This window comes from Chamaea fasciata, unplaced genomic scaffold (assembly GCF_029207755.1).
Source record: "Chamaea fasciata isolate MVZ Bird 193981 ecotype frontalis unplaced genomic scaffold, bChaFas1.0.hap1 SCAF_13, whole genome shotgun sequence".
In the NCBI taxonomy this organism is placed as follows: domain Eukaryota; kingdom Metazoa; phylum Chordata; class Aves; order Passeriformes; family Sylviidae; genus Chamaea; species Chamaea fasciata.
Window position 1 is genome coordinate 20,115,048 of NW_027094098.1, and position 20,992 is coordinate 20,136,039.

At 52.0% G+C, this 20,992-nt stretch overlaps 1 protein-coding gene across 3 annotated transcripts in view; it reads left to right on the forward strand.

Annotated features, from left to right (window-relative positions):
- Positions 1-20,992, forward strand: part of GRM7 (glutamate metabotropic receptor 7) — a 189,632-nt gene that overhangs the window by 84,834 nt on the left and 83,806 nt on the right. For all 3 annotated transcript variants that reach the window (XM_066195683.1, XM_066195684.1, XM_066195685.1), the window contains exons 3-4: positions 16,088-16,229; positions 17,290-17,444. In XM_066195683.1, coding sequence (XP_066051780.1) covers positions 16,088-16,229; positions 17,290-17,444 — 297 coding nt within the window. The remainder of the gene's footprint in view (positions 1-16,087; positions 16,230-17,289; positions 17,445-20,992) is intronic.

Here is a 20,992-nt window from a genome sequence, read left to right on the forward strand (position 1 = left end):
AAATTGCAAAGCAGACTTTTAAAATGAAAGGATCCATATCTAGCCGCACTCATTATCAGCTCCAAGAAATTAAATCTACCCTCAACGATTTGCTCCAAACCCAATCCAACGGGCGCTGGGCTGACAGAGCCCACGGTGGCTGTGCAGCTGCAGATGAACAGGAGCCAGACACAGCCCAGAGCTGCCAGCACAGCCCCAGCTCTCCCTGCAGCACCCACGGCCCTGCCAGGGGCTCTGTGGCTGTGACTCCTGGTGGTGGTGTCGTGCAGGGAAGCTGCAGCCTCAGGGCACAGAAAATGTTCTTTTCCTGGGAGCTTTCCTTGCTGCCTGTTCCATGCGGGGCTCTCGAGCCCCTTATATTCTATACTCTATATTCTATATTCTATATTCTATATTCTATATTCTATATTCTATATTCTATATTCTATATTCTATATTCTATATTCTATGTTCTATATATTCTATATTCTATGTTTATGTTCTATATTCTATATTCTATATATTCTATGTTCTATATTCTGTGTTCTATGTTCTATGTTCTATAGCCGCATAAGGGCTCAGGGCACAGAAAATGTTCTTTTCCAGCTCTGACAGGGACTCTGTGGCTGTGACTCCTCCTGCTGATGTCGTGCAGGGAAGTTGCAGTCTCGGAACAGAAAATGTTCCTTTCCTGGGAGTTTTCCTTGCTGCCTGTTCCATAAGGGCTCTAGAGCCCCTTATATTGTATATTCCAGAGCCCCACAAGGGCTCCAACCCTTGCACTGCCTGTGCAGGTGGCTGATCCCCCCTGCAGGGTGCTGGGGCTGTGATTCCCCCGAGGATGGGATTTAAACAGCTCTGGCAACTCAGCTCTGCTTTGGTGAGCCCCTGGACGGGCTGAGGCACAAAGGGACACAGGCACTGCCCCAGCTGTGCCCTGGGGCTCTCAGGAGCGCAGGGATCTCTGGCATGTTGTGTTTTGGGATGTATTTGTGTGCATTGATGTCTGTTGGGGTGTATAATTGTGGCATGGGCTGTAGTGACAGCCCAGCAGCTGAGCAGTCTGGAGCTGTCCCTGCCCAGGGGGAAAACTGGAGCATCTCTCACCTGTGAGGGGATCAGGTCTCCTCCAAGCCAAACCAGCCTGTGACCCTCGGCCTGACCCCTGCTCATCCACAGAGACCTTGTGGGTTAGCGAATTATAACAAAACTCAGGCAGGAGATAAACTGGGGGGCAATGAAAGGGTTAATCGGGCATTGTGGGTTAATTAATTACAACACAGGAGATAAACTGGGGGGCAATGAAAGGGTTAATTGGGCATTGTGGGTTAATGAATTAAAACACAGGAGATAAACTGGGGGGCAATAAAAGGGTTAATTGGGCATTGTGGGTTAATGAATTAAAACACAGGAGATAAACTGGGGGGCAATGAAAGGGTTAATTGGGCATTGTGGGTTAATGAATTAAAACACAGGAGATAAACTGGGGGGCAATAAAAGGGTTAATTGGGCATTGTGGGTTGGTGAATTAAGGGGAGAAACAAAACAACCCAGGGAATTAAATCACAGTGTGTTCGTAATCAGTGCTCGAAGAGAATTTCTGTGCTCACAGCCTGAGCTGGGGCTGGCCCTGCCCAGGGGGAAAACTGGAGATCCCTCACCCGTGAGGGGATCAGGTCTCCTCTGCTCTGGAATTTTAAATGAGCCTGATGGAAAACTCAAGGAAGGAGATTTGTAGGATTTTTACAGGGAAGAAAAGGTGGGACCTGTTCTGCAAACCTTTGATATTCTCCGACTGATCCAGGCAGGGAAGGTCGGGTCCCCTCTGGCGCCCAGTTTGTCACGGTGGGCTCAGGTTGTGGAGCAGGGGCAGCCAGGCCAGCTGCACTGCCTGAGCCCACAGCTCACATTCATTTCATTGTTCACATTCATTATTTCACTGCTTGGTTGGGTTTATTGACCTCCCGTTTGTGAGGCAAAGGAAAAGACAAGAAGTTGTTTTCTGGCACGAGAACTTTCAGGCTCGTCGTTTAATTGTGCTCTGGGTTTGTGGAGTCTTCAGAAAAGCCTTTCAAGGGCAATCCTGAATTCTCTCCTTGCATGAGTGAGCCACAAGACAGGCTCCTTTCCACTTCCTTGCTCTTCTGTTTCTTCCTTCTCATGAGATGTGTGGAGATCTTGAATTAGTAGCAAAGAAAAAGAAGGGTGGAGGGGTGGTTTGGCACGTGTGCAGTCACTGATGGACAATTATTTAAATAACGAAAAGGTAATTAAAACCACGCGATTCTAGAACTTCATTTTCACAGATGTCTGAAAATTCATGAACGCCTCCTGGAGTCAGACTGGCAAGAAAGGTGTTTGTAGCAGCGTTTGAAATGCAAAAATGCAAAAACCATCCAGCTCTTACCTGTGTTCCTGAACATGTCATTGTTATTTATTCCGTACATATAGAGATGTATAACTTGGTAGCTTTACATAATCTTCTTCTGGCTGGTGTTAATTGAATTAGTTATGCTTCTGGAATGCTGAAAACGATTTGCCCGTGGGAATTTCTCCTCAGTTGTGAGTCAACAGTCAATTCTCTGGATTTTGTTTTAGTCAGTGACTCTTTATTAGAATAAACAAGATTACTGGCAGGGGAAATGTTTTCTCTGCTGGTATTAGAGGGGAGGATGGGGAGTGCAGGTGAGCAGGGTGGGTTCATTGGCAGCACAGGGATGGGGTGCACGTTCCCGTGGCCCTTTGGCCACGTTGGTTTGGGGTGTTTCTACCCCCTTGGGCCCCTCTCCCGCCCAGCTGGCTGATGGCAGGTGACCCTTTCCTCCTGTTCTCTGACTCTGCCCGCCTCTGCTGTGGTGCCTGGTGCCGTTTTTGCTCCCCCAGCGGTGGAATGCACGGATTCCCACAGCCTCGGGACGTGCAGCAGGTCGGGACAGGAGCAGAACTGCAGGTTTTAAGCCCCTCAGTCATTTCTCTAGTGGGATTCGTTTTGCTGTTGTGTTTTACATCTCCAGCTGTGTTTTACACGGCCACTTTGTGGGGTTTGGTTTGCTGGAGAAGAGCCTTTTCCTCAATAAAGATAAAACACAAAGATAAGCTCCAAACTGCCCCTGGACTGAGTGTCAGTGCCTGGAACAGAGGCTGGGAGCTCCTGGGGCTGCATTTCCAGCTCCTGCTTGTGGCTCCAGGCTTCACCTCCTGTGGTGTTTCAGTCTCTGCCCTGCTCTGGGACAGGGTGGAAGGGGCAGGAGCAGGTTTGGGGACAGCCCCTGGCTCACCCCTGGGGACGTGTCCTCCTTCCTGGTGGCTCTCCTTGTTCCCAGCAGCTCCTGCCCTGCCCGGGGGCTCTGGGGGCTGCCCTGGGCTCTGCCCTGGGCTCTGCCCTGGCCCTGCTGGACCATCCCAAAGCAGGGATTTTCCTGAGGCTGCCGGGGGAGCTGGGCTCAGCTTCCCACCTGCAGGGAAAGGGTTTGGCTTGTTCAGCGGTGTGGGGGATGCTGCTGGGCTGGGCAGGGGCACGGGGGCACAGGGGGTTTGCAGATCCAGCTCGAAGGGTGATTTCAGCAGAGCCACAGCTCCCTGGATGCCCCCAGCACAGGGACAGTGACTGAAGGGAGTTTGGGAAGCATTTTTGAGTTTGCCTGGACAAGTCCGGGACGTTTGTTCCAATTTGGTTTTTATAGCTCTGGAGGGACACGGTAACCAAGCAAGGCACAGACATTTCCATTTATGTTCTCCAGAAATAGTGGGAGGCAGCGTGTGCTTCTGTACTGGAGGATTATGTAGGTCAGGCTGCTTCTGGACCCGTTATTAAAAGTGACATTGCCAAAGAAAAATCAACAGCAGCTACAAGGAGCTTTCAGCAAGAACATCGCAGGTAGCCTGTCTGCGTTTCACCCCAGAAGGGCTCCCGAGGCGCTGCTCAGCCCTGTGCTCCCCTCGCCTCTCCCGCAGACTCTCCGCCGAATGAGGGTGCTAAAAACCCCAGCTGCCATTCACCCGAAACAAACAGATGTGTAAAAGTGGCGTGAAAATGGATAACTGCCATAATGCTGATGATTTACGGGAAATTCGGTGTGATCTTTGGTAAATTATCCTTCATTTTCCTCGATGGCTGGGCTCGGGAGACCTCTGCAGCCTTTGGGAAATGTTCTGCCTCTTCTGAAAGCAATCTGAAGAGATTGGAGGCGTGATTGGGCTGTGAGTGCCCCGGCAGCAGGCACGGCCTGGGGCTGCAGGCACGGGAGCCGAGGCAGCTCTGGGCTTCTGCAGAGGAACAGTCTTCGGTGTTTGTCATTGCAGCGCATTTTTTTGGATGATCTGCTGTTGTTTGGAGCTGCTCAGGACAGGCAGGCAGCAGGTGGCTGTGAGAGAGCTCCCGTGTGTGCAGGTCCAGCTCAGTGGTGCTGGGATTGGGGAATTTCCTTTCCCAAACCGCCGCTCCCCCAGCCCAGGGAGCCCCAGGACACCCTAAAGCGCCGAGGGGACGGAGCGAGCCCCGTTGTGCGGCGGCCACTGAGCCCGGCCCAGCCCTGGCAGGGCTCCGGGGGCTTTGCTCTCAGGGCACGCAGCTCTGCTCTGCCGAGGACTGGGAGGCGTTGGCAGCAACGGCATAAAACCCAGGAAACGGAGCAGGAAATCCTAATGAGATGGCATCTGACTCAAAAACCATTGATCGGGGCGTGGTTTTGCCTGGCCAACTTCAGAGCAGAATTACGGCCTCAGGCAAGGCTTGTTCGTGCATTTGTGCCCCTGGACAGCTCTCTCCCTCCGTTTCTCTTTTCTCCTCTCTAGTTTCATTTTCCCTCTCTAGTTTCTAGTTTTTTCCCCTCTGGTTTGGCTTTTTCTCTCCAGTTTTTTTTTTTTTTTTTTTTTTTTTCCCTCTCTGGTTTAGTTTATCCTCCCAAGTTCAGTGTCTTTCCCTACCCTGTTTTAATAGAAGTTTCAAGCTGTTCTGGGTGTCTGCCTGAGATCACAATTCCTCAGTCAATCACCGCTGTTTGGAGCAGGCACTGCCCGCCCTGCTCTGGAGCTCGGAGTGTGTGAGCGGCTCCCAGACCCACTGCAGGGGCGGATTTAGGGGATTTGTTGAGCCCCCAGAGCAGTGTGACGAGGGGCTGCTCAGGGCAGCGTTCCAGCATCCCTGGGGACCTGCAGGCGGGGGGGATTGGAGCTGTGCTAAAAAAGAGATGGTTTTCTGCTTTTGTTCCTCCCACTTCTGAATTTCTCCTTCTTTTTGTTCCTGCACCTTCTCCCTGGGCTTGTGCCAGAACAGTCGCTGCCATCTGGGAGGGCTCAGCCCCGAGTGCCCCATCCCCAGCTCCCCGCGGGCTCTGTTCCCTCCTGCCCAGGAAATGTTTGCCCCACATTTAATTATTCGGTGTGGAAAAGGGATTTTCCCTGGGCTGCAGTTCTGTGCTCGCTCTGGAACGTGCTCTGTGAGGATCTGAGGAACCTGCAGTGCCCCTGCCCCGTCTTTACACATCCCACGTGCAGGTGCAGCAGCTCTGTGCTCTGCTCTGGGGGCTGGTGCTGCCCTCAGCTCTGCCAGGGCAAACACACAGCGCTGAGCTCCCTATTTTGGTCGCTAGAAAGTGTTTCCATTTCTCTTTCGACCACCGGTGAGACGCTTCTATTCCTTTTTAAAGAAGAACCCCTTGGTTTTTCACGTGCTGTAACTCGGCTTGCAGCAAACTGCGCATCTCTGAGTTGGTGTGTTGGCTGGCTGCTCAATTAGGAGGAATGTTCCATGCTAGTAATTAACAAGGATCTACCCAAAAAAAGAGACGTCTCCTTGGCAGTGTAACTTTTCTGGAGAAGAAATAAAAAATATTGCACGAAAGGGCTGAGGGAACTGCTCCAGATTTGCTTCCAAGATCTGTAAATCAGGCAGAGGATTTACATGTTCTGCTGTTTCAGCTGGAAGTCGCCTCCTCCATCAGATTATTTTAGCATTTTGTGGATAGTACTAATTAAAATTTATCATCAAAGTAACTTCAGTTTTAATAGGGCTCTTTCCCCAGTGTGACAGGAATCAAGTTTATGTTTAAAGCCTTTGCTGAGAGGCTCGGAGGGAGCAGGGCTCCTCCATGTCTGGGTACCTCTGAAAACACAGAAAATCAGGATTCTCCACGTGTGCAGGGCGGAATTTGGGGATCCCAGGGGTGCTGAGAAGGGCATTGCAGCTGTGGGGCAGCCCCGGTGCCACCCAGAGCCTGCCCCACACATCCCTGCCTGGGCTTGGGACAGCCCTGGGGGCAGCAGCTTCCAGCCTGCCTTGGGGTGGGTGGGAATTCCCATCCCAGGGGCATTTCTCCGGGAACAGAAGCAGCGCCGTGCCTCTGTGGTGTTTTCCAGGGATTTTAACGAACGCCTGGCTCTTGGTGGGGCAGCTGCAGGTTTTGTGTTGTCCATTGCCTGTCCCAAGGACTCTCCAGGGGAGAGAAACCAGCAGCCTGGTGGGGCTTGTTCTGCATTTTCTGTGGTCGTTTTGCATTTTCTGTGGTCGTTTTGCATTTTCTGTGGCTGTTCTGCATTTTCTGTGGTCGTTCTGCATTTTCTGTGGCTGTTCTGCATTTTCTGTGGCTGTTCTGCATTTTCTGTGGTCGTTCTGCATTTTCTGTGGTCGTTTTGCATTTTCTGTGGCTCTTCTGCATTTTCTGTGGCTCTTCTGCATTTTCTGTGTTCCCAGAGTGGAGGGATTTGGGGTCCTGTCCCCTCCCCGTGCCGTGGGGTTCTCACCCCCTCCTGCAGGGCCCCTTCCCTCTCCTGCCTTTGGGAAGAGGCGTTTTCCCAGCTCCTGACCCGACCCCAGCCTGCTGCTGCCTTCCTCCCGTGCTCTTTCATCCTCATCCTCGTTCCTGCCCGGGTTTCCCTGCCCATCCCATCCCCACCTGCCCCGGCAGTTCCCAGCTCCCAGCAGCAGCTCCTCCATGAATATTTGAGGCTCCTGATGGTGGCTGGTTATCAGCCCCTATCCCGGGAGATGGCAAGAGAGACTGTGTGTAGGAGGGCGCTGTAAAAAGCTTATCTTCAGAGCCGTGATGTTTTGTGATTTAAAAAATTAAGTATGGATTAACAAACGGAGAGCCGGCGCTGTCTGGGGAATCAGGATTGGAGAGAGGGAGAAGAGCAGTGACTCAACAAATTGCTTTATCACCGCCGAGCGCAGCTCAGGGCGAGGATGTGCAGGGACTGCTCCGGAGCTCTGACACTCAGCTCCTGCCTCAGCAGCCGTGCAGCCGGCTTCATTAAAAACATCCATTTCCCCAAAATGAGGGGCCCGCAGAACGGCTGGAAGCGAGTGGATTAAACAAGGCTCGCTGGGGTTCTGGTGGAGTTTTCTGCGTTTATCCTTTATTTTTTATGCAGGGAACTGTGCTGTGCTCTGGGAGAGGCAGAAGTCAACTCCATGACTTGTAAATGGAGCTGCTTTTCCAGGGGAGCTCCCCTGGAGGTGCAGGGGGTGTTCCAGGGGTGTTGGACGCGGCTCTGAGGGTGGGACAGGGCAGGGAACGCAGAATCCCTGAGGGAGCTGGGGAAGGGGCTCAGCTGGAGAAAATGGGGATCAGGAGGAATTTCTGGCTCTGCACAAGTCCCTGCCAGAAGGGGACAGCCGGGGGGATTTGGGATCTTATCCAAGGAACAGGGACAGGAGGAGAGGGAACGGCCTCAGGCTGTGCTGGGGAGGCTCTGGGTGGATTTTGGGAACAATTCTTCATGGAAAGGGCGCTCAGGAGCAATTTCCTCATGGCAAGTGTTGTTAAACACTGGAAGGGGCTGCCCTGGGAGGTTTGGGGTGCCCACCCCTGCAGGGATTTCAAAGCCCCGTGGATGTGGCACTTGGGGACACGGGGCACTGGTGGCCCTGGCAGGGCTGGGGAAGGGTTGGGGTGTGATCTCAGGGGGCTTTTCCAGCCTGAGCCATGCCATGACTCTGTGAGCTGACAGAGCTCCCAACCGGCCCCAGATCCCAGCCCTGGAATGGGCTGCTCTGTGTGTGAGCCCTGAGAAAGGGAATTTTACATCGAAAATTCCATGGTTTCTGTTAAAATAGAGGTGGTTCAAAGCGGCTCCTCTGCAGGACAAGTGCCCCGGGCAGGCAGACTTGGGGTGGCACAGAGGAACTGAATCAGCGGTGGCTGAGCTGCCTCTTCACTCTCTGTTTTGGAATCAATCTAATCAGGTTCTTTCAATACGCCGTAATGTTGGGAGGGATGATTAATACAAACCTTGCAAACTGAGATGAAGCTTTGAAATGAATTTCAAATATTAAAAGTGTTAATCAGAGTGTTAATTTCCCTCACTCCCATGGCAGTAGTTTTTTTGCAAAGTAAAGATAACTTCGGTCATCTCTTCCAACCACAAAATGAATTAAAGATAAAGGAGGTGGATGTCTTGTGTGAAATAACAGTTAACATCTGTTTCCTTAGAACTTACATTGATTTAATTACTTCTCATTTGGTTAACACTCAGAACATCATTTAAATTCCTCCATACAAGTCAGACTCCTTTAGAGAGAAGATGTGTTGGCCCTCGTCCCTCATTCCTGACTGGGATGAGGAGCAGCCCATGAGCCTGGCAGGGAGATTTCAGTGGGGAGCCCCAGCCTGCAGCCCAGGGCTTTACAGAGCAAGCACAAACCTCTCTGCACTGTCATTATTTGCACACAGGGCTCTGGAGCGGAGCTCTTGATCTCCCCCGTTCCCGTGGGATGTGATAAATGCCATGGGATAATGCACACTCCAGGTGCCTGCAGGAGGTGCAGGGAGCACAGGGCGAAATTTGAACTGCAAATAGCAGAAGGGAATTCAATTAAGTTGAGGCTAATGTGAGGAGTGCCCCACAGTAAGGGAAAGGGGCACGTTCAGCATATTAATTCTTCCTTGGCCTCTCTTTGGCCTCTCTCTTTGGTCCTGTGAATCCCGGATTTCCTGGTGCTGCCCTGCCCTATCAAGATTCTGCAAAAAAAGTAGTGATAAAGCTTTCTTGTGGCATTAAAAAAGTTTAAATATTGATTGACTGTTTGTTTGATTGATTGATTGATTGATTGGAGGCTGTGACCTCATTTCTGGTGCATTAATATTTTGACTCTCCGAAGTTCTTGCTGTCCAGTGAATTTCCTTGGGTTGATTCTTGGTGCAGCTTCTCCTACACTGCCACAGGTGTTCATAAAACCAGGACTGCAGCACTCAGGAAATGGAGGCTTTAAGGATTGATGATGTTTTTGGCAGCTTTTGGGGCGGTGTGGGCTTTCCTGGGGGCTGATTCCTGCAGCGATCCCAGTGCAGTTAAACACTCTGGGTATTGGGAAATGTTTCGTGGGTCTCTCAAGTCCAGCCTCAAATTTAGAGAATCCCTCTGTCTCTAATGGGCTGTTCATTGAAAAGGCTCTTTGGAAGGCAGTCAGTGAAGAGCTTTGTGCTGGCATATCCATATTCCAGCTCTCCTTGGGGTTCCTGGCAGAGGTGAACACAAGGCTAGAGAATGGGGCTGGGACAGACCCTAAATCCCAGCAGTGCCACCCCTGCCACGGCAGGGACACTGCCGCTGTCCCAGGCTGCTCCAAGCCCTGTCCAGCCTGGCCTGGGGTGTCCCTGTCACTCAGCCCCTGTCCCCAGAGTCCCCAGCTGGCTGTTGGTGTCTGGCAGGAGATTTCCATGGGGCACAGCGAGGAAGGATCCTGGGCTACCCCCCCCAGATCTGCTCCTGCCTCCTGCGCCTTTTCCAGCCTCCGGTGGCCGAGCTCCATGGAATGAGTGCCTCACGCCCGGGCAGGGCAGGGCTGGGCTCTGCCAGGCCGCAGGAGTGCTTTTATTGAACTATATTGCACTTTTAGTACTCATTTGAGAGAGGGCCATTAAGGCTCAGCCGAGTACATTAAGAACATTACTCCAGTGTGAAGGAGATGGGGATTATGAGAACGACTAGAAAGCCAAGGAGTTATAGAGCTCTGTTCCTGTTCTCCATTTCCCTGGCCGAGGGCTGGGGACAGAACCTGTTTAAACAATCCCCAGCTTTGCTGCATGTGCCCATTTTGGGTCCCAGAAGAGCAGTGGTCACTGTGTGAGCTCCCAGCAAGGACCTGGGCTGTGAATCTGGAGGCAGAATGTGCTGCAGCAGGGGAGGAGTGACCCAAAGCCCAGGTGGGACCTAACAAACCCCTGGTTTGGTACCACAGCCATCCCAGCTGGCGCCTGCAGGTCTGATCCACGCTGAGGGATGGGCACCACTGTGGGCCATGGAAATGTCCTCTGGGGTTCAGCTCTTCAGCCCTATTTTGGCCCTGGTTTTGTGGGCCTTGCTCCGTGTCCCTGATCTGTTACAGATCACTTGTAAGGCTGGCACTGAGCTCCTGAGAGCATTTTGTCATGCTGCAAATGCTGGGTGGAAAAACCAAGGAAACATGTTTCCTTCCAAAATTATCTCTCAGAGATCTCTTCTCCCGCCTGCCCTCCCACGGAGATGTCTCACAGTGTCCTGGCTGCTCCCTGCATTTGTCACTCTTTGGAGAGGTGACAAGTCTGTGCTGGCCCTGACACGCAGCAGCCACAGCAGGGACATTGTCTGGGAGCAGGCAGAAACACCGTGGTGCTTCTGAGAAAAAACAGGGAACACTCCAGCCCTGCCTGGAAAAGCAGGGAAAGCTTTAGGGGAAAGCTCCATCATTAGGGAAAAAGCTCCATCATTAGGGAAAAGCTCCATCGTTAGGGGAAAAGCTCCATCGTTAGGGGAAAAGCTCCATCATTAGGGAAAAGCTCCATCGTTAGGGGAATGCTCCATCATTAGGGGAAAAGCTCCATCATTGGGGAAAAGCTCCATCATTAGGGAAAAGCTCCATCGTTAGGGGAATGCTCCATCATTAGGGGAAAAGCTCCTTCATTAGGGAAAAGCTCCATCATTAGGGGAAAGCTCCATCATTAGGGCTGGAGCTCTGCTCTCGCCGGGGTATTTTGGGTTTGCTGTTTGTGTCTCTCCCCAGCCGGAGCTCACACCACCCACGGCTGTTCCTGAAGCAGAAATATCTCAGAAATACCTCAGGAGTGTCTCAGGAGTGTTGTGACACTGATGGGGGGGCTCTGCTGAGCTGGTGCTGCTCAGGCTGCTCTAGAGCTGCGCCCAGGCTCTGTAAGGACGGACCTGAGGCTCAGTGGGGACCACGGGAGTGGTGCTGGGCTCCAGCTGGGCCCCTGAGGTCTGCTCCAGCCCTGGCAGCTCTGTGAGTCTGGCTTATCCCTGATTCTATCTGTGAGTCTGGCTTATCCCTGATTCTGTTCATGATTCTGGTTTATGGACCTTGGCCAGGGCTGCACCCAAGGTGGACCCAAAATGGTCACAAAATGGACAAACGGTCACCAGGTCTCACACTTTGATAAGTTTTGGTCCGTTTGCATCTTGGGGTTGCATTGTCCAATTCCAGCTCCAGGTTGTGAGCTCCCATCCTTGTTCCTCCCTCCAGCCCACCCTTGGTTGTGCTGTTGGGCTGAGAGTTGTCCTTGGTGTGCAGCAGGAGAAGGATTTGTTTTGTGTCCCTGCTGTGTGCAGAGCTGAGTGACACTGACTGTGAGCTCAGAGCTGCAGCCCTGGGCAGCACAGAACCTGAAATACATGGGAGATAAAACTGAAGGCATCAGCTCCAATGCACCTTTTGTGGCAGATTTTAGGAAGCCAAGAACTCCCAGTCCCTTGCGCGGCCGAGCCCCGGCTGAGCCTGTTCCCACTGGCGGTCCTACAGCACATCCTCATTTTCCTGCCAGTCTATCTCACAAACAGAGCTTTCCTACATCTCTCAAAGTGATCTTACACCGTTCTTATAATTTAATTTAGTGTTCCCAAGGAGAGTCTTAATTTTTTGTATATTACTGGAGTTTAACTGCCATAATAAAGGACAATTTTGAGGTGATAAAACACACCGGGAATGTCATTAAATATGCAGCAAAGGTCTGACACAATGGAATTAAGCATTAATGAATAACATGCTGGAAATATTAGTCTTCCATATTAGTTTAGGTGTTCTGTTGTTGGGTGATGATGAGGGCTAATGTGAAAAAATGAAACAATAAACAAGATTAGTGAAAATGAAATTTCCAAGTGATTCAGTAGCTTCTTCATGTGTAGAAAGTTTCTAAGTTAAAGCTGTTGTGTATCCACAGGGATCCTTTTCCTTGGATAAATTGTTGTCATTCCATGTTTTAATGTAATTTTATTACTGGTGCACTTTCCATTTTCACAATTGAATTACCATACTATGGAGATGTAATTTAAATTCGAGCCCATCTGCAGAGCAGGGCAGTTGTAAACTTCTTTTACTGCCATGAGCAAGGACTTTGGAGCTCTTGGCAGGCAGAGAGTGAGCATTCCTAAGGAGCAGGGCATTAATTGTTCCAGTAAAGAAACAAGCAGCCAGTCCAGAGCCTCGTTAGGACTTTGATTTAGGACACAGGGGCCCAGCTGGCGTTTCTGGATCTCTCCACAAGCCATTTTTTAACTTGGAGTTCCTTTTTCCTGAGGATCCGGCATATTCTCTGCTGGTTTGGGCTCTCCATTTATGTTTTCCCCTTGCAGTGTGGTGCTCCACGCCCAGGATGTTCCATCTCCCAGACCTGTGTTTTGTGCAGCAGAATGAAACCCACCCAGCTCTCTCTGAATGTGCCTTGGTCTGGTTTCATTGAGGGGCAGGAGAAATCCATTTATTTCCATTTCTGGCTGCAGGGAACTGGCAGGAGCTTTTCTATCCCTCAGCTCATTTCCACAGACAAACTCCTTTGGAGTTCTTGGAGTGCCTGGGCACCTCCCGGGCTCTGCCTCAGCCTTTCCAGAGAGTTTTCACAGACCTGGTGTGCAGCACCCGTTGGCTGCTGGTTTGCTCACTCCTTAATCCACTGCGGAGAGGGTGATTTGAGACCCCGGGGTTTCCGTTTTTCCTTTGTGGGTTCCCAAGGGGCAGATCTATTCTTTGTGCAGGTGCCACTCGTTTTTCTCCCCAAGAGCGGATTGTTGTGCAAAGGAACTTTTCACACCCGGGGCTGTTTCGCTTGGGCACCTGCAAGCTGCAACTTAGAAGAAGTGGAATGACTTATCTTGGTAATTCAGCAGAGCCGAGGTCTGATTTCCTAAGTCCTTTCTTTTATGCCATCTTTTACCTGTCTGCAGCATTCCATCTGTTCTTCGCCTGGGCTTTTCCCACCCCTCCCAACGAACCGCCCTGCAAATCTTCATTTTGGGGTGTTTTCTGTGCGGTGAGGGATGTCTTGGAATCGCTGCCAGTGGAGGAGCAGCGCCGGGGGCTTTGCCCGTTGTTCCCAGAGCCCTGATAAACATCCAGGAGGCGGCCCTTGGCAGTGCTCGTTTTGAAGGAACGTATTCATCGGATTAATTGAGAGTTCCTTTTAACAGTCATCAGCGCCAACACAGCTTGGTGACGTGATGTTCTCAGCGTCGCCAAAAGTGATTCCCCTCCCCAAAAGGGGATCTCTGCAGATAAATCAGCCGAAAAAGTGTTGAATTGTCTCTTCTGCTACCTGGTAATCCAATTAAGTGGCGATAAGAAAAACAGCTCCCGGAGAATTTCAGGCGAGCAGAATAATGTACTTAGTGTTGTAGCAGGATCCAAATAGCACAAAATAACCGCGGGTCTCCATGGCTACTGGAGATGCTCTTTGGTTCCAGGTCCTGCGGCCCCTGAGCAGCTGCGCTGGCTGCAGAGGATCCTCCGCGGCTCTGCAGGGCAGGGCTGACAGGGGCAGCCAGGGCATTGCTCAGGGCTTACTCAAGGGCTGCTCAGGGGTTGCTCGGGGGCTGCTCAGGGGGTTGCTAAGGGGGTTACTCAGAGCATTGCTCGGGGGTGACTCAGGGCATTTCTCAAGGGTTGCTCAGGGGGTACTCAGGGCATTGCTCAGGGGTTACTCGGGTTGCTCAGGGATTACTCAGGGGCTGCTCAGGGGTTGTTCAGGCTCTGTTGTGTCCCCAGCCCCTGCTGTGTCCCCTGTCCCAGGGGGGCTGCAGACCCTGCACTGGGGCCTGACCCCCGTGCCAGGCTCTGGCACGGGGAATTGGCATTTCCCTGGCATTCCCGGGGGGAAAATCATCCCGTGCTGCTCCTTCAGAGGGCGTGTGCTGTGGCTCCCACTCCTCAGGGGCGGATGGGTTCCCTATCCACCCTTTTTCCCAGCAGCCTGAGCCTGCTGGTTACTCCGTGCTGTGGGATCCACAAATTCACGGGATGGTAAAATCCTCTAATGGATTGGGTCGGGAGGCACTTTGGGGGTTGTTATTCTCCTTTATTCCTTTCCAGCCTTTCCTTTTCGCCGTTTTCTTTCTCCTCACTGAAACAATCCTCGCTCCCTCTGCCAGGGTCCAGCCGAGCTCCTTTGCCTTCAGCCAGCTGCAGCTCAGCTTCTCTCTGTCAAAAAACTCCGGGAAAACGGGGCTGAGCTGCTCTGCGAGGGGCCCCGGGGTGGGCACAAGAGTCAGATTTCACCATTCCCAAGCGGGGATTTGCTTTTCCGGCTGTCCCCTGGTTCTCTCCGGGTTTGCTTTGCCCTGGGATGAGGAGGATGCTCCGGGGCTTGAGCCTCCTCCAGTTCCTTCACCCTCCAACACCTTCCCCGGTGCTTCAATTACCAGGACTGTTAAACGTGGGTTTTAAAGCCTCTCTGTGAATCTCTCCCTTGTCCTGCTGCCTTTTAATTAACTCATCCCCACTGCTGGTTTTTATTAAGAGCTCTGATAGGTTATTAATTAACGCGCTGTGCGCTGTGCTGAGCAGGTTGGTATCAAAGATGCTGTAAAAGATGAAAGTGTTTACTGCTGAGGAACAAAATAATTAAGGCAAAAGTTGTGTTTTCATCTGCCAGGAACAACCAGGATGTCAGTGGAGATGGGATTTTTTTTTTTTAATTTTATCTTTTCTAAAACAAACTAGGCAACTGTAACACAGGAACTGTGCTTTAGGTGGGTGTTTTTTGGTGTGGCTGTAGGGAGCTGATGGTCTTTGCTGTGTTCTCTGGGCGTTTATGAGCTGTCCTACTCACAGACTTTTTCTTGGGGCTTCCCTGTTTGTGTCTGTCCATCCTGTTTGGGCACCTGAATGAACGGGGATTTTCTTGCACTATTGGGTTTTGCCAATATCTCAGCTCTGGCTGTTCCTGTTCCAGGTAGGTCATTGCAGTGGGAGCATTTTCCCCCAGTAATCCCTCAAGTTGCAAAATCAAAAAGAATCTCAGCCCTCCACTGAGCTAAACCCTGCCCAATACACTGTCAGTACCTTCAGCGTCTCAGCCTGTTGGTTTGGGGGTTTATTCATCACTTTAAGCCCGTTCAGGTTGCTGTTGTTTCCTGTTTTAATTCCCCTCCTTTTCATCCTTCCACTGCCCATTTCTTTGCTTGTTTTGCTTTTCTGTGAGCTGGGCACAGCCTGTGCAATCCCTGACCCTCCCAGCCGTGCAGGCTGTGCTGTCAGGGCAGGAATTGTATGGATCCCTCTGGATCTGGCCGTGGAGTGGCTGGAAGGGCAGTGATCCCTGCAGAGTTCCTCCCCTGCCAGGCTCCCCTTTGGGCCCTGCATTCCCCACTGCCCTTGCTGTGCTCTCCCCTGTCCTCCCCTTGATGCCTTGGGAAGGCTGAGCTGGAACAGAGACTGGGCAGAGCTGGAGAATAAAGCAGAGATTTATTGAAAGGCCTTTAGGATCCACCTTGGGCAGGACAAGAGCCTGGCCAGGGCTACACCCAAGGTGGACCCAAAATGGACAAAAAATGGACCCAAAATGGTCACAAAATTACTGACCGATCACAAGATCTTACATTTTTATAAGTTTGGGTCCATTTGCACATTGGGGTTGAATTGTCCAATCCCAGCTCCAGGCTGTGAGGTCCCATCCTTCTTGTCCCTCCCTCCAGCCCAGCCTTGTTTGTGCTTTTGGGCTGAAAGTTGTCCTTGGTGTGCAGCAGGAGAAGGATTTGTTTTGTGTCCCTGCTGTGTGCAGAGCTGAGTGACACTGACTGTGAGCTCAGAGCTGCACCCCTGGGCACCACAGAGCCTGAAATGCATGGAGGATAAAGCTTAAGGCATCACTCTGAAGGTCCCTTTGTGCTCTGCTCCCCGGCACAGGTGGGCTCTGCATCGCCCAGTCCCTGAAGATCCCCCAGGACCGCCGGGACAAGAGCATCGACTTCGACAGGATCATCCGGCAGCTGCTGGAGACGCCCAACGCCAGGGCCATCGTCATCTTCGCCAACGACGAGGACATCAGGTGGGGCTGGGGCACCCCCCGGGCAGCCAGGACAGCTCCCAGTGGGGCAGGGAAGGGTCTGTGCTGGGAGCCACTGGAGCTGGGAATGTGGGGAAGCACCAGGGGGAAGCACGAGGCTGCTGATGCCCTGCTCTGGGGTGCCCAGACTGTGCTGGAGGGACAGGAGTGGGCACCAGGGTCTGGGAGCTCATCCTGGAATGTGGACCAGGACCTGGGAGCTTGTCCTGGAATGAGGACCAGGGTCTGGGAGCTTTTCCGGGAATGGGCACCAGGATCTGGGGGCTTGTCTTGGAATGGGCACCAGGATCTGGGAGCTTGTCCAGGAATGGGCACCAGGGTCTGGAAGTTTTTCCTGGCACGGGGTGGGTTCCTCATGCTGGATGGCAGAGCTGACCTTTCCTCTCAGAGGAATCGAGAACACACCCCCTCTCTCCAGGCAAAACTCTGTGTAATTCATTAATTCAGGGTCTGTTTTATGGCCAATGACAGTTCACAGTGATGGAGTGACTTGGATGCTCAAGGTTAAACCACCTGGAATGGGCTCATAAAATAACACAAAGAATATTTTGTGTTTCATTGCTCACTCGCGTATTCTGGGTGCAGAATTTGAAATGGGCTTAAAACGGTGATGGAATCATCGGTTGCTGAGAGCCCGGTCCCACAAAACCAATTTAGGAAAAAGATTCAGTAAAGTAATGGTAAAAGTGTGAGTTTTAGTGGAATCAATAACTCAGTCCTGGGATATGGAGTGAATTTAAAGAGTTCCACTGGTGCTGCATGGATTATGGTTTGGATCATGGGCTGGTTTGGGTGGGGAAGGACCTTTGAAGATCAGCCACTTCCACCCTTCCCTGGGCCTGGCTGCTCAGAGCCCTGGTGATACAGGGTGTCCCAAGCCCCCGAGCTCTGCTGGGTGCAGGGCTGGGCTGTCCCTGTCCCTCACAGCCTCACTCAGGCTGGGAGAGACTCTGAGCTCACTCTGCCACTGCCACCCCCATTTCCCAAAGCGGCTCCCCGTTCCAGTGAGATCCCATCACCAACCATCTGTTCCTCTCCACAGGCAGATCCTGGCGGCCGCCAAGAGGGCGGATCAGGTGGGACATTTCCTCTGGGTGGGCTCCGACACCTGGGGCTCCAAGGTGAGCCCGCTGCTGCAGCAGGAGGACGTGGCCGAGGGAGCCATCACCATCCTGCCCAAGAGAGCCACCATCGAGGGTAAGAGCCTGTCCTGCCCCTCCTGCCGCTCCCCGAGGTTTGGGGATCAACAGTGTCCAGGGCCTGGAATTCGTCTCCATCGCGATTTCTCCCTGGATGTCTCTAGCCCTGGTTTCGCGCCTGAGGTGTTTTGGTTTTCTGAAGTTCTTTTCCCCAAGGAATTTTCTGTCAAAAAGAGAAGTGTTTTTGTAAACTGTAACTTTGTTATTCATTCCTTTCCCTAGGAGGGACTTCTTCTTGCTGTCCCTCTGCTCTGACCAATATGAGTGAAGAGGTTTTGCCTTTGTGTCACCAACCAGATTGGTCTGTGTGAAATAGCATAAAAGGGAGACACATCCCAAAAACAGAGGAGTCATTTTCAGCCGTCTGAAGTCGGAGTCTGTGTCACTGTGGTGTAAAACAGTGTCAGATGTCGCTGCTCCTCGTGTGGAACCTCCAGGCTGTTCCCCAGCTGAGGAGCTGCCAGCAGTCGGTTGTCAGAGACCTTTAAAGAAAAAAAGGGACAAAAGTGTGTAGGATCAAATGAGGGGGTTGGTTAATTCAGTTAACAGGGCAAAGAAATACCTTAATGAGAGAGTGGAGACAGATTTCAGAGCTTGGGAGGGGGTGCCAGGGCTTTATCCCGGGAAAGCGAAGCCCAGCTGGTCTGAACTCTCAGGTACACACGGGAGGAGCATCTCGGGCAGTTCAGGTCTCCCCTCTGAGGCAGAGGAGAAGTTTTCTGCCGAAGGACTAAAATTTCATTCTTCAGTCAGTGGTTTAACTTTCATTTCAGATCCAGCACTGTATTTATCCATATTGCCTGTGTGCCTCAGAAATATCCACTCTCGCACAGATGTGTGTGTATGGCGAACTTTGGGAAACTTGTTTGGCTTAATCCCTTTGTTTGCAGACTTCCCTTTGTGCTCTGGAGTGTTTGTTGTCTGATCTCGCCTCAGTTTGTCACTCCTGTGGTGGGTAAAGGTGCTTTAGCACCCACCTGGCTTCCTGTGGGCCCCAGGGAGGTTGGTCAGAGTCTGTGTTCTCTGGATCAGGCAGGAAAAGTTGTTTCCAGGGGAGGCACTGAGCAGAGAAACCCAGCTGCTCTGCCCGCACTAAAATGGGTTCTGGTGTCTTCCCTCCCTGCAAAACCAAATATTTGTGTTTTTCCTGTGCCTGCACTCCCTGCTCATCAGTTATTCCTCTCAGGTAGATCATCTGTTTCCTTCTTTTGCATTTTTAACCCCCCGAGGCACTCTTGGATGTTATTTCTCCGTAAATACAGGAAGTTGACAGACAATGAAGTGGTTTGTTTCAGAAAACCAGGATATTTTAATAAGCTTTTCACACTGTCTGTATTCATCCCTGAGGGTTTCTGACACAGCAGCGAAAACTCTGTCAACAGTGCACAGAACCCAAAACTTTCCACGTTTGTTTGTTTTAAAGTATTTCCCTTTGACGCTGCACATGAAACCCCTGCTGGGAGGCACGAGGGGGGTTTGGGTGCAGTGAGTGAGGATGGCAGAGAGCGGGAGGGTTCAGGTGTGGGAAGTCAGTTAAATTGGAGTTCTGGATATCAGTGGGTTCGGTGTATCTGCACAAAAAACGGGGTTTATTGAGCCTGGAGAGCCTTCTCCTTGGAGAACCGCCTGGAGCTGGCTGGATGCGTTTCGCACCACACGGGCTGGGGGGTTCCTGTGGTGCCTAAACCACATTTTTAGGCAGATCTCTGTGAGTGAGGTGTCCTTCGGGGGCACACACACACACTGCGGGCTCTGTGTGCTCCTCTCTGGGCAGGAGTGGGAGCGGTGCCTGGGCAGGCCCAGAGCCGGGTGTCCCTGCGGCTGTCCCCGGCCTCTCCCAGGCTGGGGCTGCTCCCTGCCCTGCCCAGCCCCATCCAGCCATCCCTGGTGCCATCTGGATGTGCCATCTGCTGCTGCTGTCACAGCCTGCAGGGCTGCCTGAGGGAGCACAGCTCGTCCAGGGCTCTTTGCAGCTCCCCATTCCCCTTTCAGAGTGATCCCATTTCTGTCCCATTCACCGGTGAGCAGTGACAGCGTCAGGAATCCTCTGGCTTTGGTGTCTCCGTGCCCAGGGAGGCCCTAATCCCTCTGATTCCTGCCTTCCTCATCCTCAGGCTGCCCTCACTCCTCTGATTCCTGCCTTCCCCATGCTCAGGCTGCCCTCACCCCTCTGATTCCTGCCTTCCCCATGCTCAGGCTGCCCTCACCCCTCTGATTCCTGCCTTCCTCATCCTCAGGCTGCCCTCACCCCTCTGATTCCTGCCTTCCTCATCCTCATGCTGCCCTCACCCCTCTGATTCCTGCCTTCCTCATCCTCAGGCTGCCCTCACCCCTCTGATTCCTGCCTTCCCCATGCTCAGGCTGCCCTTCTCAGCCCTCTGATTCCCGCCTTCCTCATTCCTAGAGGCTGTTCTGCTTTCCTGCCTGTTGTTTTCCTTTCGTTTGGCCACGAGACCCAGAGAGAAAGGAATTAGGCATTTCAATGTCACCCTTTCGCCGTCCAGAAACGAGCAGCTGCTTCCTAAAGCTCAGCAAGGCACGGCTTCTGACGAGGGCACAGAAAAACAGATAAAGCACCTTGGTTTTCCCTGCAAACTGAAGGAAACAAAGTGCAGGAGCAGGCTGGGGCTCAGAGCCTGGAAGCATCTCTCCTCTTCTTTTCCCCCTTTCCTTTTATCCGTGTCTTAAGCAGTATTTGGAATACGTTGGAAGGAGACTGTAAGAAGCCTTGCTGGAAGCAGAGAGAGCACTGAAGGTGTGCCTTCACCTGGATATTGACACTGCCACAGCAAAGGGAAAAATGTTTGGCTGGTCAGGCAGGGAATCCTCAGGAAACCTGCACCGAAGTGGGGGTTCCTGTGAGGTCAGGGGTGCGCGGCACACTCTGGGTCAGCAGGGTCTGTCTGCAGAGCTGGTGGTCACGTGAGTCCTAAACCAAAACACTCACAGAAATACAGAAATAAAAAAGCGTTTTCCGAGTTATTCTTCATCCCCAGCTGTGAGTTCAGCTCACAACACAGGTGTGAAGTGCAGGTGTGCTGTGGCGTCACTCCTCTGGGCTCAGGTACCAGCCGATGCTCCTGCTTTCCTGACAGTGGGAATATCCCACAGCCCGGGGCTCCAGAAGGGGCCTGAAGCGTTTGGCTTTTTGTAGGATCAGGCCCCAGATCCTCAGTTATTTGTCTTGGTACTTGATGCCACTCTTGGGACAGACTTTTCTGTGCCACAGTCCCACGGGGGGGATTTAGGAAATCATTAGAGGAACTGAATTCATTCATCTTAAGTCAGTCTTAATATAGCCTGATTGTGTTTGATGTAATTATGCTGAAAGGATAAAGTTGCATTTTATTTGCATAATTGCAGCAGACAGGGAGCCGGAGAAGTGCACATGAAAGAGGAATCACTCCTTGGCAAGTTGGGAACACGCTCCAGTGCCAGCCCAGCCAGGTACAGGGAGCTTGAAGGGCTTGGAGAGGCTTCCAGGGGAAAAGGAGGAGATTGTAGTTATTTATTTGTATTCGTTGGTCTGTTTGCTCACAGAGCAGC